The sequence below is a fragment of the Apteryx rowi genome, unplaced genomic scaffold (assembly GCF_003343035.1).
Source record: "Apteryx rowi isolate R43461 unplaced genomic scaffold, aptRow1 scaffold_322, whole genome shotgun sequence".
NCBI classification, from domain to species: Eukaryota; Metazoa; Chordata; class Aves; order Apterygiformes; family Apterygidae; genus Apteryx; species Apteryx rowi.
In genome coordinates this window covers 927,671-946,229 of record NW_020449664.1, presented here as the reverse complement: position 1 = coordinate 946,229, position 18,559 = coordinate 927,671, and the positions used below count along the sequence as shown (strand labels likewise).

At 45.0% G+C, this 18,559-nt stretch overlaps 1 protein-coding gene across 1 annotated transcript in view; it reads left to right on the top strand.

Moving 5' to 3' along the window:
• The window catches only part of SHANK3 (SH3 and multiple ankyrin repeat domains 3), a 341,151-nt gene that overhangs the window by 22,476 nt on the left and 300,116 nt on the right, over positions 1-18,559 (top strand). The window contains exon 5 of the mRNA XM_026071167.1: positions 5,641-5,749. Within this exon, the coding sequence (XP_025926952.1) occupies positions 5,641-5,749 (109 nt within the window). The remainder of the gene's footprint in view (positions 1-5,640; positions 5,750-18,559) is intronic.

The window sequence follows — 18,559 nt, the reverse complement described above, 5'->3', positions numbered from 1 at the left end:
ACCTTGGTATCGGTCCAGCCTTGCTTGCATTAGATTTGCCTGCACCGAATCGCTGGGAACGGGCCCGTTTGACTAAACCCAGCAGGAACCGTAGCTTTACGCTGCGGACAACCGGTGAGAGGAGACGGCACCTCTCTCCTGTTTTGGACACGCGTCGCAGAGCAGGGGTTATTTCACAGAGGCTCCCCAGGTCTGCTTGCCAGTCCTTTTCCAGAGGTCCTAAAACAAAGCCAGGATGTGCTGGGAATGAGCAGGAACTTTAACTTGGTGTCTTAACTCTCTGGTTGTTAGCCTGCGAAGGCGAGATGCATGAGGGGCCTTCAAGGGCGAGAGTTCCTGGATCTTGATGCATTGGTTTGAAGGGTGTAGTGACTAAGATATCTTAACTGGCAATTTCATGTTCTTTTGCATAATCCCATTTCTGTTATTTCCCAGACCTGACTGTTGGTATAGCCCTGTATACCTATTTGGGAAGTAGCGGAGTGCCTCCCAAGGATTTGCATATAGAAATGGCTCTCTCTGTGGTCATAGAAATATTTAACTCGACTGGAACAATGTATTTTTATCTAACTTGATTCTGGAAAACAGCTTAATTGATTTAGTTGTCCACTTCTCCATTGGCAAAGGATAAGAAACCAAAAACTGTTTTATAATGGGAAACATAGGGAAGCTTTTGTAAGTACTACTGCTCTCTGTGCCTGAAGTCAAACTACTCTAGCCCCTCAAGCGACTGCTTGGTTGCTCAGAAGGCAGGTCCAAACCCTCTTTCTTTTGGCAGTGAAGCTGGCTTAAGGTGACCCTGCTCCTGGCTGCTAGTTCCTGTCTCCTGCCACGCTTCATTGCTTCAGTTGCACAAGCACAGCTCTTAGTAAGTCCATGCTATAACCTGATCGGTGACATGATCTAGGTTACAAAAGACTTTTTCTTTTTTGTGCCTTTCCTTGCAATGCCTTGTTTCAGATTCATTTGGAAGTGGAGCAAGGCTGTCGTGTCGTCTAAATTCTGGGTATGGAATTCCTGTAACGTCATAACATTGCAGTTCTGGTAAATGGTCTTTTTCGTTGTTTGTTCTTGGTTTTGTTAGGCATTTTGGTTGTTCACTGAGGCCTAGGACCAAACTCAAAGGAACAAAACTGGACAAGCAATGATCAGAAGTCACTTTGCCTTCACCTTGTCCTTCTCCGTTGGTTTTTAAGTTTGTGAATGGCAGTGAACTCCTAACTCAGGCACTGAACTGCACATCTCGGGCACACTGCCGTGCAAAGCAGCAGCTATAAACTGATGGAAAGAGAACATTCTTCTATGTAAAATTTAACTGGTTAAGTCTGTGGACTTGACAAATTATTTTTGAAGCTTTGCTATAGATTTGGTGTGAAAACTCGGATAGGTGAACTTTATTCTTTGTTCTTCATTTGGAAAGTCAAGATAGTAATTGATTACCCCCAAGGTAAATTCCATGCGTGAGCCCGTTAATGCTTGCATGGTATGTGGGAACTGTGATGAGAAGCAGGCATCTACAGAGAAAGAAGGCAAATCCCAGAATCAGGGATGCCTGCCTCTGCATACTCCTTTTACTCATACATTTTTTCTTCAGTTTCCTTTTTAAATATAAAAGCTTCCGTTAAAGTTGACATACTGCATCAACTTCCTGGTATCAAAACTTATGTTTTAAATTCCTGAGCACCTCGAATAATAGAAGTACGTTCCAGCACACTGCTAGTGGGCACTGATGGTCTGGGTAAGCCGTGTTCCTGGAACTGCAGAACTTTGAATTACTATCTGAAACGTGTTTAATAACAACATGAAAGTGAAATTGTCACGAACCACTGTTGCGTATGCGGAGGTGCAGGGTTCGCCTTTGGGGGCACTCGGAGTTTTGCCATAGACTTCTCTACAGTAGGATTTTGCCCTGGTGCTTGGAGAAAGCCTTTCCGGGTGGATGGGACGTTGACAGAGGGTGGGAAAGAAGGAAGCTGGCGGGGAGGGGTTTGCTCAGCTAAGTGAGGGTTTTCTGTATCGCGTTGTATGTCGGTCAGTGGGCACATGTGTGCTTTGATTAGCATTGGAGATCCTAGTGGGACGTGGACGGGAAGCCAGCTGAGGTCCCAGCTGCTGCTGGGTGGAGAGGAGAGCCTGCAGAAGACGCGTCTGCGTTGCGGGAGGCCCCAGGGAGGATTTTGGCTCAGCGGCCCCAGGGCAGCGGTGATGAGGGAGACGAGGTTGTCCTCCGCGAGCGTGTGCTGCCATCCTGTGGAGCGAGGCGTCGTCGGGGAGCGGGAGCGGGATGCGCAGCGCCGTGGGGAGCCCTGCAGCAGGTGCCGCGGTGGGCAGGAGGTGCTTGCAGAGAGAGGGTGGACTGCGGCGGGCCGAGTGGAGAGCAGCAGCGCGTGGGGTGGCGCCTGGCAGGACGCCGTGCCGCACGGGATCGCTTCCCTTGCTGGCTTCCATCCCCAAACGTCCTGTGTCCGCCGACGTTGGTTTGTCTCCACCAACGCGGTTGTTATGGGGACTGACGCTGCCATTGGCATCACCTGGACGCACCTGACATCACCTAAACGCTCCGTGGCATTAATTCCACGTTGCAGGAAAGCCGGTCGCTGCAGCAGCAGGGTGTGCGGGGAGAAGGCGGTCAGCGCAGAAGGACAACCCTGCCCTGCCCTGGGCACGCCGGCCCTTTGCGGTGGCTAGGTCAGTGCTCCTCCAGAAATCCTGTGCTGTTTGGACGGAGGCGAGAGACTTCAGGGGGGGAAAATGGCCTTGGATGCGGCACTCACGTGGCTTCAGCAGGGTCATTCGTGGAGCATCGTTCACTGAGTTAGGTTTGGGCGCTTTGCTGCCAATAAGCCGCCGTTAAGAGGGGAGGGGAAAGGACATATGGACAAACACGAGTGGGAAGAACGGGGTTAACTCTGCACAGCTGAGTCGTGCTTGGAAAGAGGAACGTTTTTGTGGTCACATCCTAGAAGTGGCTGCTGGAGTTGTCAAGTCCGCTCCTTGCTGGTGCTGGTATGCAGCTGTGACTTCTTTGAGTGTTGCAGTATTTATGGAAATAGCTGAAGAGATGTTGAAATGGGCACTGGGAGGTGGATTTTGCTTTAGTTACTTAAGGAGCGAGGGGAGATTTTTGGGGAGGGGTAACACGTGACGGTGAGGTCCAAGGGAACGTCTTGCCGTCGGAAAAGGCAAAGTTTGTGCCCTGCAGCAACTGATGCTCGTTCCCCTTTCGCCACGCTCGCAACGCAAGCGTTCATGCTGTGAGAATCACTTACCCTTCCGGCAAACATCTCCACCCCCTCCCGATGCCGGAGACCTGACCTTTTTTCGCTCTTCAAGCGACTCCTCGTTGCGAGTGCGTCGGCGCTGTCCTGCCGTGCTGCTGGGTTTGTTTTGGCCGCCCCATCGGCGGCTGGCTGGTTTCTCCGCCRGCAGCGGTCGAAGGGACGCGGTGGGGCGCATCCGGTGAGGAGCGAGGCCGTGGGGAAGGGGGAGCAGGACTGCGCCTCCGCACCGAGGGGATGAGGCCACGGCATCAGCCGCCTCCAGCTAATGCCTGGCTTTACCTCTTTGCTCTCGACGATTCCCTGGCCGCGCTGCTGTCCCTAGGGACGTTAGGAGCGGTGAACTTTGTGGCTGAATTGCACTTTGTGGCTTTGTGCTTCCGACTGCGCATTTTTGCAGCATTGACATCTCTGCCCAGGTCTGCGTATGACTCTGCAGACGTTCAGAGCAAGCGTTTTTGGCGCTAGCTGAAGCACAGTAGATCTGCATCACCGTAATGCTTTGCCTGAGTTAATTAACCCTGCCGAGATGGCATAACATTGCAGGGGGTAGTGCACTAAAACGGCTAGATAATTTTGAATACATGGTATGGCTTGTTCATGATATCAATCCACGGTGCTGATTTTAGAAAAAAGTGCTTTATATTTTGGGTTTGGTTATGTAGACTAACCATACAGAGAATGAATTTGGTTTAAATCAGGTTCACAGCCCAACACTAATTTGTCTCATGCTTAGAAAGTCTCATTTTGTTAGTGTTTTCTGTCTAATTTCCCACCACTGTCTCCTCAACATGCTAGAGAAACAGCAGAGATGAACTTTGTGGGTCCCAACTTTTGGGATTTGCAGACTGCTCTGTAGAGTTGGTTCTAAAAGTGCTATTAAGTTTTTCCCTTTTGAAAATTAAAATTTGAAAAAAATCAAAATATTGCACAAAATAATATGTGATTTTTTTTGTTGTTGTTTTTTAAGAAGTCTTTGAGAAGACTCAGAAATGTTTCAGCATCCTGTTTGGTATTCTTGGATTTTTTTTTTTTCCTATTTTTCAACTGGAAAATCTTACAATGAAATTTGAAGTGAACCACTTTGATGGAATTCATTTTGTCTCATGGAAGAGTTCACTTTTCTATGTCCAGTTAGGGGGAAATGTTAAAACTTGAGCTTTTTCATAGGGTGGGAAATCTGCTTTGCTCAGAAGTGTTCAGCCAACTATGGATTGGTTCTAGAACGGTTCCTCGACCAGTGATGGCAGCTTGACTGGTTGGTAAAAGCTTTTCCTGAAGAGCTGCCTCCATTAATTGCGCAGTATTTCTGCTGTGTCAAGCACTTTCTAGAGCCACTTCCCTAAGCCGACTGCTGCAAGGTTTGATGAAATGAGCTCAAAGAAAAAAAAAAATATAAGCCTGCGCATGAAGCTCTGAAAAACTGGATTGGAAATGTGTGAAATGGGTGTGTTCGCACTGTAGTTCATCCAAGTGCTGCCTGCCTGGGGTAGAGTTGTAATTTCTAGGTCTATTCATTATTGTGAAATTTGTTAAAATAATATGTTTGTCATGTATAGCTACCCAAAAGAGAAAAAGAAAGGGGGGGGGGAAATCCCCAGAAACAACCTGGTAGACTTAAAAGAGAGACTTTTGATTATTCATTCCCCTCAGGAGAGCAGATTTAGTCTCTGGCCCAAGATAGAAAATTATATCAACCATAAAACAGTTTCACAGCAGACAGTATGACGGCCACACTCATTGCCCCGTACAACAACAGTCAGTGTTCGAGGAGCTTGGTCTTCCTTCCTGATTGTTTCAAGTCCAACGGGCAGATAGGTTATATCCCTTTACACTGAGGTTGGGCCACAAAACAAAGTAGACGTGTAAAACCCTGGGCAGTATGTTTTACCTTTATTAGCTTGCTGCTTAGCAGGCAGTTGACACACCACCCTCCATAGCAAGCACTGCACCGTCTCGCTGAAGAATGTGTTAAATTTACATGGCTGACGATGAGCGTCACAGCTGTGCACGAACCAAAAATGTGCGTTAGCAGGGAGGGTGGGTGGTTGTCCATGGGCATCTGGGGGGCGAAGGGTGGTGGCCGTCAGCCCTGACGGTTTGCATGAAATGATCCAGCGATCTCCAGCCCTGAGGGGTGGGAGGGAAAGAGCATGTCCTGTGCAGATTTGCAGCATGCCCTCTAATAGGTTCAGGGGTCTGGGAATAAATATGTGCCCTGGTTTCTGGTGGGTGCTGTCCCATTGTTCTTGCTGGTTGCCTTGAGTCTCCTGAATGGGCATGTTCCTCTCGTGGCTCCTTTCCCCTTATGGGGGTGTTAACACTGTGTATTGTGTGTTTTCCTGGGATGTCATGACTGCAGGCAAATCTGAAGAAGTTCATGGAGTACGTGCAAATGCTAAATGCGGAGAAGGTCTGCAGACTCCTGGAGAAGGGCCTGGACCCCAACTTTCATGATCCGGATACTGGAGGTGAGATTAGCTTCTCCAGAGAGGGGAGGATGACAGAACGTGGTTAGGGGAGAAAGTGTCTAGGGGATGCAGTGGGATTTTGGGGGAATGGTTGTTTCGGAGGGGCTGTAGCAAATGTTATTGTCTGAAATGTAAGGTTTGGGACAGAGGGGTAGGAAGTTGAATTTCTCAGGAATGTGTCTTCATATGATTCTTGGGTCTTGGAGGCCTTGGGATATGAAATTACAAAAGGTTCTTGGCAGAAGGTAGTGTGGGGGAAAAGGTGCATAGTCTGGGAATGTGGGATAAGATAAAAGAATTGTGGGACTGTGCATCTGTTGATCTGGGATTCTGGGGAGGATGAGGCTGTCTCTGGGATTGGCAAGCTGGATGAATATATATTGCAGCCTGAGGAACTGTTCATGAAGCAGTGAGAAGATTTAAGAAATATTTTGGGGAAAGGAAAATGAAATCTTGGCTTCTGTGTTCCTCAAAATTTTTCAGTCTAAATGAGAATAAAATTCACCCTAAAGAGGCCAGATCTCTAGAACGCTTGCTGTTGAGTTGTACGTGTGCTCCTGGATGTAAGAAGTGGGAATGACTCCAGTGTGTTTTTCTTTACTGACTTTGTAATGTGAGAGAACCTCTCCCCATTCCTGTGTTTGTGGAGCCTCGTAGGGCTGTTCTGAAAGACGAGTTACTACTTCTATTGTTTCTGTTTTATAATAATGCAGTTTATTAGTGTTTAGTGTAGCGAGTTGGACTCGTGCGTGTGTTAATCATGGGCACGTTTCCAACCCATGAGCAGTCTCCAGTCTGATTAATTTGCTCTGTGCTTCTGGTTGAGTTGGATGCTTTTTCAGGTCGGTTCTGAAATGCTGGCTACCTCTGCACTAGTAATTGAATGTGCGCAGGCCACTCTTTGGCACCGAGATCAGCTGGCACAGTATGGTGGCTTTCCTACTGTTAACCTCTCTTGTCCTCTCAGATAAGGTGGCTGTGTCCAGACTGCCTTTTGGGAACAGTCCTTGGCCCGTGCCAGCTCCCGAACTGGGAAAGTGTAAAGTGGTTCAGCCAAACCCTGGCAAGGACCATTCAAATAGTGCCCAGGAATGTTTATATTGTTTAATTCACTGGTGTAGCTGCTGTGTCTGAGCCTGCTGGACTATTGTGACAAATTGCTGCTTGTATGAAAAATAAACTGTTAATACATGCGAGTGTGTTCACTATCTGTCCTGGAGTACAGCCAAACTGCTCAGTTCTGGTTGGTTTTGTTTTTTGTCTGAGACCTTACAAATGTTTTGTAGGATCTTTCTTTCTAAAGGAAGTCCTTCATGCTTCTGAAGTTGATTCAGCTTTCCAAAGTATATTATATTGTGGAGTGCAGTGTGTTGCTTGAAAGGGTCTTGGGAAAGTTTTGGATCTGATATGGTTTCAACCTGGATGTTATTTCACAGAAGAGTATATGATTATGGGAGCAGGCTCTTGAGTACTGAAAAGACTTCCAAATATAGAGGGGGAAGAAGAAAAAAACGGATCCAACTAGTCAAGTGGATCTGGTTCAGAACTGAAGGCAAAATCACAGGGGATGTTATGAGATGTGAAAATAGAGCACTGGAACAGAATGGGTCTTGGGACACCTCACTTTCAGAGTCCTAATTCTTGTGCAAAACCACTTTATTACTACTTGCTTTACAACGTTTCCTGTGCTTCAAAGAATGACATAAAACTGCCTTTCAGAATTCATGGAATCTTAGAATTTAAGACCACATGGGACTATTATGCCATCTAATTTGACCTCCTGTATATTGCTGGATCCTTGTCACCCTGTGTGGCGTCCAAGTGTGTGTGTGTGTGTGTGTTTTAAGCAAAGCTTAAACATATTTTCCAGAAAGTCATCAATCTTGATTCAAAGACTTCAAGGAACAGAGAATCCATGCCTTTCCTTCATTATTTGGTTAATCATCTACACTGTTTAAAATTCGTATATCATTTAAATTTGTATGCTTCAGCTTCCGGCTTTCGTTATACTTTATCTTCAAGATTAAAGAGCACATTAGTACCTGGTATGCCTTCATATGAAGGTATTTATACATGGTAATCAAGTCAACATTCAGTCTTCCTTTTGCTAAATTAAAGGGAGGCTGAACTCCTTCAGCTTTTCATCTGAAGGTATTTTCTCCAGTTTTCCTATCGTTTTTGTGGTTCATGTATCACTACTCCATTTTTAAAAGGTTTTTAAGAACGCAGGTACCAGGGCAGCCTGCGTATCCCAGTACCACTCTCATCATGAACAGAGATGCAGTTATTCCTTCTGGTCCTTGCTGTCCAGCATCCCGGGGCCACATTAGCGCTTGCAAGGCTGCAACCTTGTGGGGAGCATTGGGGTGTGCTGCCTGCCTCACAGAGAAGGGGCCCAAGGTGTTCACCCCTCCTGTTCCTGCTCCTGCATCACAGTCCTGTCCTCTGCCTTCTGCTGGGGTTTGTTTGGCTCGTGTGAGCTGGATCATAGCTAAACCACTAGAAAGTGCCTTGTTTGGGGGGTTTGTTTGCTTGTTTTGGAAAGGTTGTTTTGTGCCCGTTTGACTTCCCTGCACAGCTTGAGCTGGAACATGGAAACAGCAAAGTGGGAACCAATCTGCTCCTTCCAGGGCTGCTGGCCACAGCAGCGCTTATGGCGAGGGTCAGGTTTCACCTGTGGAGACAGGAGAACTTTGCAAAGCTGTGACTTCCTAGAGCACAGCCACCACTGGCACTGCAGGACAGTCCACCTTCTCTTCCCCAAAAGGTAGTATTCACCCTGGGCTCCTCTGAAGATGCATCCTGTGGGATTACAATGTGACCCAAATGTCTTCTGGTTCTGGGATTGCCCTTTCCTGACTGGTCTTTAGCAATCTTCCCAGCTTTGTATCGCCTGCAAATCTCATCAAATGATCAATATGTTTATTTCAAGATAATTGATGAAAATGTAGAGTCAAATCCAACACCTCAAAGAATGGGAAGTACCCACACGTTTGACCACATTCCCCAATGACCACTGATTCCTACTCTTTAGCTGGATTTTAATTCATTTAGAACACGCTTAACTGACATTTTATACTGCTAGTTTGTAATGTCATGTAGGACTCAGCTGAACACGAGTCTTACATCAATACAGCTATCTGCATCAATCAAACTTGTAACTTATCAAGGGAAAGAATTAGGAGTGAGTAGCAAGACCTATTTTTGGTAAAACCTGATTGCCTGATATTAATGATACAGCTATTCTTTAATGCTGTGTCAATTAAATTCCAAACAAATGTTCCCAGCATTTTTCCAGGGTGAGTATTATTTTTCTGGCTGGTGGATTCATGGATCATCCTACTACCCCTTTTTGAACACTGGCCCAACACTGGTATTCTTCTAGTCTTTTGGAATGTTCCAGTACTTCAAAATGTATTAAAACTGAACATCATTGTACCAGGAAGATCTCCAGGGAGAAGTTAAGGATTTTTGGCATGAGTTACCCGAGTTTGAATAAATTGATTATGTCTAGTAGATGTTGTATATCATCCATTTTATTTGTTAATGAAATGGAAAATATTTTATTTCCAAGGCAGCAAGATTAAAAATAAATTATTGGTCATTTTGCTGTCTGTGTTTATTAGCAATTATACACTATCTGCCTAGTGACTGGCTTGTACTCGTGCTAAGAAATCTTTTCTGTCTTATGTGTTTTACACAACAGCGACAAAACTCCTCTCTGATAGTCCTTTGCCATGCCAAGCATGGATTTCTTTACTCCTGTGTCATTAGTTCTTGTTATTGCCCCTCATTTCCTAATTTTCACTTTATATCGATCGCTATCTTTTTCATCATGTCCTGTTATTACAGTTTTCTTTGTTTGTAACCGCCGTCTTTACTTCACTGCTGAACTGGACTGAGCAGGAAGTAATAGTTCTCCTCTTGATTTATGGAAATGTAGTTTGGGTTGCACACATTATTTTTCAAGAACATCCAGTCATCTTTTACTTCTTTCTTTCTATTTTAAATTTCCCTGTTTTCCCATAATCAGTTTCCTAATCTAATTTTCCTTGGTTGATTCCCTTCGGAAGTGTCAAAGATTGAAATGTCTGGTTGGAATTTTCCTCTTTCTGTGTAGTCCTTAGTTGACTAGACAATAGTCAAGTATTTTGCTACAAAATAGCATTCTTTTACATTGGAACAAAGCAATATCTGTAGAAAAGTGATCAGTTTTCCTTTTTCAGAAAATGAAATGGTGTTTTATTGCTGGCCGTGTTGGACATCCAGCATTTCTTTCAAGTTAAAGTTGCCATGATAGTACAAGGTTTAATTTGTATGACTTGGAGATGAACACTACAAGGTTAATGCATTTCTTCTTTAGTGGTCTGTAACAAAATCTTACAAAGGACCTTTTCACTTGTTACTTAGGACGCTGATGTATATGCATTCAAGATACTGTTCTGAATCATCAGTAGACATGTAATAGATGATGGGATTTTAATGTAAACTGTTTTTCTAGTCCTCATTGCCCACTCATTACTTTCTCATTCTAATAACAATCAGGTGTTTTTAATATTCTAAAATGGTATAATTGTCTGTAGGTTTCAGTAATGACAGTTATATCAAAATTCCTATTACCAGTAAAAGTGGTCTGCATCCTTTTTCTTGTTATCCAGTCCCCTAGCATTTTGAAGTGAACAAAGAGGAAGAAAACTCTTCCTCACATTCTTTATTAAATAGGTTTAATTACTTTTGACATGGTGCATTTGTGCTGCATTTCCCTCTTCAGAATCATTTCACTTGTGTTCTTAGTTTAATGCCTTTCTAATTGTTCTACCTATTTCTCAGCCAAGATCATTATCTCACCTCTCTGTGAAATGCAGGTCATTCACTGAGAAAATCTTCTAGAATGGTCCACTGCTCACTAAACCAAAAATTCTGAGTTTTGCTCCCTTCATGTGGCTAGTGATTCCCTTTGAGTATTTTCTGCGCAATGCCTTCTCCTGCTTGTAAGACTGAAAGGATCTCTGGGATAAGCACGTGGACTTCTCTGTTCTTCAGCTGTCCTTTAGCGTCCTCATGCCCTGTTCCTAGTGAATTCTTGCCCTTTGATTTCACAAGCTCATCCGATATTAAAAGAAAATCATGGGTGGGATTCAGCTTTCCCGCTAAAACACCTAAAGGTAAGTGACTAAACTTCCAGGTTATGATGAGGGGAGTCCAGATGGTGCTTCAGCTGCCAGCCCTGAGGCCGGACTCGGTTGCCTTGACAGGACGCCTCGTTCTGTCTGCAGTGCCTGGGGGTGTCCGAGACACCTGCACAGGTCTGGCCGTGGCGACACAGGGCTCACGGGAGAGCTGCACCGCTCTCCCTGCCGTGGCCATGGGAGGTCAGGTAGGACACCCTGCCTGACCCCAGTCTGGTACCATCTACCATCCACCCCAGTCTGGTACGGGTGCCCATGCTCAGACAGCTACGTCCTACCCCGTGGGGCTACTGCACGGCGAGCCAAGCTGCGCTCCGCTGGTTTATCCACTACTTCCCCATTAACTATGATGGGAACTTACACATCCACATTTAGGCGCCTTAATTTGCAGGCTGAATCCCATGCCTCTTGCTATGACTTGAGGAAGACAGTACATTGTTTGGCCATCTACCTCTCATACTTAAAACAGGCTTTCTGTTCAGGATTTGAGCTTCTCATGAATCCTTGCATAAAATATGAGCTGATGGCCTTGCTGAAAGGAAATAAAAGTCATAGGCAAGAAAATATAGTACATTTGTCACAGAATTTTTCTAACTACTTCAATACTGACTGTAACAGTAATGAATAGAGAAGTAGATTTGGAAAGAAATAATCTGAAATTCCCTTCTGCAGCTCCCTCTGAAATATCTGTTTTGCTTTCTTTTTGAGAAGGCAGGTTCCTTGCAGAGGCATCGATAGCAGTTGGTACTCTTGTTCTGTTGCCCATCTTGACATACTGCGAGGCTGTTTTCTCCATTTCTGTCTCCCAGTTCCTTCCCTGCAGATCTTTCTCTTTGGGCTACTTTTAGGGCTAACTAGCTCCCTAGTCTAGCTGTCCAGTAAGTGTTCATTTTTCAGATGTTGCACGATGGTGTGATGTGCACTTCTGAACCATATCTTTCATTCATCACCAGATCGCACTTCATACACAGGACTATTTTTTCCTCCCTGTGGAAGGGAAAGCATAGCGCATCCACCTCAACATAGGTGTTCCATTTGTGCAGCTGGAGTGGATCCATGCCTGAAAATAAGGAACCATATTCCCTATGAAACTCCTATTTGTCAGTCTTATTTTCCTGCTAGCCCTGCCGAGTCTACTTGGCGATGGACCTCTTTACTAACCTGGGATTTCCTGAATTGCTGCATGACAGTTGAGGAGGAGGCAGAGACCCTGCACAGCAGGGTACGAGAAGAGCAATCTCATGACAGTATCAGCAGTCGTTGTGGTATAGTTTGGTACTGCATGTGTTTAGAGTCATGATACCGCTGTATTACCAGTGCACTGCCCATCCCCGACTGAAATGCAAGCAGATCTGTTCTGTCTGGCCTCTTGATGGATCCATAGCCTGATGGGTCTTGCTAACGTTGTCACTTGCCACTTTTGATGTGCTTGGGGGAGAAGTCAAGCAAGTGACCCTGCTGATACCTGGGGTGGGACCTCAGACTCCTTAAAGCAGGACAGCTCCAGTTACACGCTCCCTGAAGGAGAGGGGGTCTGCTATAATATGGTCGTCTGTAGCTCTGCTCACTGATTTTATTGTTTCATCACCTGTAGGGCTTCTTTGGATGTACAGTTGAGGCACTGAATCTGGAGGCATTATATGTTGTTGTACTGCTTTTCTGATGAGTTGGAATTAAGGCAGGAAAGGTATGTGGCAACTCCCACCAAAGAAAAGTTTCTGGAGTTTATTATGTACTTTTGGTTCAAATGTGCCTTTCTTCCGTTTTTCTGCAAGAAGATAAATTGGTTTTCTCAAGTACCTAATTATGCAATTAACACAAGATTTAGAAAAATAAGTAGCTCCATTTTTTTCTGAAATAGGTTAGGCTAGTCTCCTAGCCTAGCAGCTAAGCTGGCACACTGGGATGGAGGTCCTTCAAGTGTAGGGCAGCGACAACCAGTTGGAGGAAGGCTGGGGGAGGTAACCTCTTCAACCAGCACAATTGCAGCTGGAAGAGGGTATTTTAACAAGCCTTGAGAGAGTTCCCATGTAAAATTGCGTTGATATAATTTATAGTATGAATTTTAAAGGCTGCGCAAAACTGCATAGCCAGTTATTATTTTAATATGAATAGTTTAAGCTAGTTTAGCTCAAGCTGATTTGGAAGAAGGGTAACAAAATCAGGTAAAAAATTTTTTTTAAATCAAAATAAATATCTTTGGGCTATTTTTATTTAATTTAACAATTTTAGTCAAAGAAAGTGAACATCCATACCATGACAACACATATGGACAGAGCTTTAGATTATAATTCTGTCTACAAAGCTTTGTGAGAAAACAAGATTAGAAAGGATGCCTGCCTCTCTTCCTCCTGGTAAAGAATTTAGGATTATTAATGATGCTTGTTTTGTAGCGCTGATCATTACAAGAAGTAAGTTAACAATGATATATTCAGTTTTAAAAACCCAACAGTGGTACATGATGTACAAGTACTGCATCATTATGTGTTCTGACTTCTGTAACTGGAGGCCTCTCTTTCTCTTTCCTATCAGTGTTTTTTGGTGGTGTTCTTATGAACTATGGTCATTTTTAGCTGAATGTTAGTGTTGGGCATGGCTGGTGAGAAAGAATTATTTTTTTCAGATTATTTATTTTCCTCTACAAGTTTTCAAACTGGCATTTTTACCATCAGGTCTGAGGACTTTACAGGAGTATGTTAAATGATATGATTGACATGTGTCAGTTGCGGTTCCTTTTTGTGCCATCTTGTCCTTGGAGAAAGTAATAGATATATGTGCAAGATAGATAGTGTTTTTATTCTGTAGCGATAAAATAAAAATATTATTGTTCTGTGTCCTTCTTGCTCTGCCTTTATGTTAGATAAGCCGAGGGTAATGGGTAGAAGAATATTTTATCTTGTAGCTTTGTATTAAATGGTGTTAGCTGAGTGTCAGTCTGCAACATAGGATGTCTACTAGGATATCTATTAAAATGAGTGTGTGCAGTGCCCAGGGTTAAGAAGAGGATTAAGCTGTCGGGCTGCCAAGCTGCGAAAGATATGTGGCACTTGCAGGACGCAGGAGACCAGAGACCAGAGAACTGCTGGGGATAAGGTCAGAGAAGCCTGGTTGCAGGATACCATCTTCTCGTTGGCTTCTGAGGAAGCAGAGAGAGCATGTGGAGAGAAAGGACAGCATTAAATATTTAATATTTAATATTCTCTTCCAGAATGCAGAAGACCTTAGAACTGAAACCTTGGTGGTTTGAACTTTGATTATAGCAAGCCTAAGCTAATTTAAGAATTGGCTCCTGTATCTACAGTTACAGGACAGAACCTGACTAGTTTTATAGGAGCTGGCTTTTTTATTTCGTTTCTCTTAAAGCCTAGTTTTAGTCCGAGGGGAAGCCTTGCTGTTGAAGCACAGAGCCTTCAATACAATTGTTGCATGCAAATCCATCTATGAATCCGCGGGGCCTGGGAATTACTCCCCTCCACTTGTGGGACCTCGCAATCCTTCCAGCTGCCAGGGAGATCTGAAAATGCAGCCAAGCTTCTTGTGGCAAAGCTCCCATGGCATGGTGGCCAGCGAAGCTGCGTCGGTAGAGCAGAAGGTGGGGAGATCTGGGGTGGCTTCTTTTGTGCACAGCTTTTGCTGTATTTTGAGGTTAAACCTGGGAAAGCTGTGATTCCTGCACAAAAGGCTTCACTCTTGTGACCGAAGAGAGATTGCCTGTATGCCATGGTCTGGAGATGCAGGTGAGGTTTTAAAGATAGTCTGGTCTCTGAGACAAGGAACAACGTTGTGCATGTGGTTATTTTTCTCTGGGGAGGCAGAGGAAGGAGGCAGACTCTACCCGCTGTGCAGCCAGGTTGCAGACATGGTTGCTGGTGGGTGGTCGCTAACGGTTGTCTGTCTGCGGGAAGACAGCCCTGAGACACGGTGAGTGGACAGCTGGACAGGCACTGTGTAGCTGAGATGAAATCACTGCTCGATGTGCTTGTCTCCTGGCCAGCTAGCAACGGTGGTGCTCATCTCATCGGCAGTGAATTCAGCAGACGCTCAGAAGCTGGTCAGCAAGACGTTTAGGGACCAAGGCTTTGGCTGTGCTACCTGGAAGGCAGAGGCAGAAGAGCTCGTAACACGCCGCTCCGGGATGGGGAGGGCTCGTCAAAGTGCAGAGCGGTCGTTTAGGCCCAAAGCCAAAGAAGGAGGGAGTTTTTCTGCCTTTCTGGCTGGCAGGTCAGATGTTGATGTGGCCAGTGTTAAATACTGGACTAACAGTACTTTACTTCACATATACGGAGTAATCCGTTTAGCCCATAACAAGATTTCAGCACAACAACCAAAGTGGAAGCAGTTACCAGCAACAAATCCTCTTCTGGCTCTCCACTTTCTGAAAGGATGATGCCACTAAACTTCTAAAATGTTCTCTGTTCAGAAGCTGTCCCTCACTGCACCATCTCAAGGATTTCTGGGAAGATACTCTAGGACAGATTAGTAGTCTTTAAAATAGACTAAATTTTCAGACTTGTTTCCTGTAGGTAAATTTTAAGGATGAAAAACACACTTAAGAAGCTACCGTTATGCTAAGATTAGATTCAAGCCTGAGTAATAGTTTAGGATGGAGAAATGAGAAAGCCAGTTCCCACGTTTAACCTAGAGTGTGGCAACTGGGGACCGGGGGGAGAATGAGAGGAAGTCATTGCAGGTATGGAGAAATTTTCTTGAACTGTGTGCAGCACTATGGCCTGTGACCCAAGTACGATGTGAGGACAAGAAATACTTATTGTGCATGACAGTGCTTTCTTTACCTTCTGCTTACTGTTATGGGAAAAAACCCTCTGCCCAAGGCGTTTGGAGATGGCTCCTTGTCTGTTTTGGCTATGCTACACTCCAGAGTCTTTGCCAGCTATGGCATAATGCATTCAGGGTACAAATGTGCAATCAGTTAATTAACAACAAGAATGACTCACCTTTAACATGCAGTGTATATTCTGTTACTTTGGTTTTTTAGAAGCTAAAAGTTAAGCTTTGATTCAGCTAGCAGTTGTTTGGCCTAGATGGGAAAAACACTGGATGAAACTCCAGTGCCTTGTGATTTATAGGATTATGGTACTTCTCAGTTTAAAATCTGTTAATCCAGTTACTTCAAACCTTTTTTTCAGCAAACTGGTGGCATCTCTTTCAGTTCACTGCAATGTGCAATGCAGATTAATGAAAAATGTTATGCCTGGATTCAGTGAAATTGGAGTTGAAATGGCATTATGTAATGCTTTCATCTACAGCTGACAAGACTACCCTGAGGTTCTACATATAGGTGTTATTTATCGTAGGCAGATGCTTTCTGTCACTACGTACTGTATGTCTGTACAGGGGCAGAGTGTAGACAGTAACGCGCCTCTCTAGCAGCTTGCATTAAAACTTTCATATCAAGGCTGGTATCGTCTGTCCTGCAACTTGAAGACAGATCCACCTGTTTCCCAAATGCTGAAGTTAAATCCTGGAGTTATAAGGATTTTTTTAAAAAAAGTTCTGATAGCGGAATGAAGAGATTATTTCTGATCATGTTGGAACAGTCTCTGGAGTTTCTCAGCTTCCCTTGCTGCCTTTGCCTCTCTCTCCTCATGAATTCCAGTCCTCATAACACGTACCAAATGTGACGAACTTTCACAGTTTCTTTCTTCTGCGAGGCTCCAGAATAGCATCCATATTGCTGTGACACTGCAAACCTCTCAAGTTGTCTCTTTGCTGCCAGCTTCTGCGGGGGCTGGATAACACCTGATGTAGTGTTAAGACGCTTGTGATCGGTGGAAGCATGCCCCAGCGCCAGGAATCTCATTCTGGTCTTGGGTACAGGACCTAAGAAGTTTTGTTCCACAACACAGCTTTAATGTGATTCATTGCTTTCACAGAAACAACCAGCTTAATGATTGGCAGAATACCTTGTATATAATTAAAACATTAGAGATGCTTTTCATCCTAAGCTTCTTTTAGCAAAACAAACAGAGAACATATTTACAAGAGAAAAATACAGAGAAAACATTACTTTGAATATAGTAGAAATGAACTTCTGCAAGGTCTTTTGGAATTTTATCTGATCCACGTTCTGGCTGCCACAGCTCGGTGCCAGCTCGGCAGCACCTGACCTCCAGAGATGGTTCACTTCTGTGTTTCGCTCGCCAGTTAGACTTGTGGATTACAAGGTGCCATGTGCACAAAGAATTCCTCAAAGCAGCTGTTGCAGTCCCCAGCTCTTCTTCCCTTTAACCCACTGACTAAAGGAAAAGTTCCGCTAGCAGCTTTTGAGGCCCGGATGGTGTCGCCTGCTCCTTCCGCAGCCTCCCGTTCCTCCGACCGCCGGTGGTGCTCCGAAGTGCAGCTCTCATCTGCTGGCCGCAGTTCGCCGTTGAAGATTTTGGTTGCAGAATCTCATTTCCCCTCTTCCAAGGAGCAGACTCGTCGGAGCAGCCACGGTGCTCGGATGGGTGCTGAGCTTGTCATGCAGGTGCTTTTCACGAGAGCAGTGAGCGTAACACAGTCTTCCAGTATCAAACTCGCACTGTGGAGTTTGGCGGTCTGACAGGCCAAAGGCAAGGAACCTAAGCTGCAGCCCCTTCCTATGTGCATTAGCTGGTTTCTTATGCTGTGCAACGTGCAACGCATTGCCTTGCTAGTTTTCACTTTCTGTTATGGATCTTCACTTATTGGTTAATTACTTTAAACGTATATTTTGATATACATGGTGCTAAGAATTAGCAGAGTGTAATCACTAAAATCCTAGATAGCAGGGGTGCCTGTGGTCTGTTAAACTGTGAACGAATTACTAGCTGCGGTTCATTCAGTGCATCTTGAAATGCCCCATGTGGACCTTTCTCAGTCTTCAGTATTCAAGATAATTTGATAGATTTTCAATAGAGTTTGGCATAGAGAGTAGAAGGACATTTGGAGCCTTTTTTTCTGTGTCTTTTGCCTCTTTGAGGAGCTCGGGTTGTTAAAACTGGGGTATCGAAAAAAGACTGCTGATTTTACTGCATGTGGAAATAGGAGTAGATGCCTGGAGCAGGAGCTGATGAGGAGACTTCATTTTCCGTGCCACAGTCTGAAGTTTGTAGGAGCCTATGAGTCCTTATAACACTGCCAGGGACAAATTATCTCAAAGTCTTTTAAAATAACCATAAAGGAAGAAGATTTTATAGAAATTATTATGGTGAAAAGCAGTCGCTGAAAGCTGCAGCAATAGCAGTGGAAATGCAAACAATAGCACTTGGCACAGAGAGCAAGCGATGGTCTTTAAAAGGTGCCCCCAGGTCACCTTCTCGTCATCTCCCTCGGGATCCAGCGGGGACCCCACCGCCACCCCACCTCGGGGCAGAGCGGGCTGTGCCTGCTTCCACCGCGTCGCCCAGCTTCCCCGAGCTGCAGGAACAACAGGGATGTCGCTGGGAGATCCCTCTTCCCGCTGCGGTCGGCAGTTTGCAATGCCGGCAGCGCTCTGGTGCGCCGGCGTTCGCAGGCAGCGCCGTTTCCCCGCGTTTTCCTGCGCTGCGTCTGGCGCTGCTCTCGCCTGGTGGTTGCATGTGGGGTGAGAAGAGACCTGGACCGTTACCAATAACCCACCACCAAACTCTCTCATTTTCAC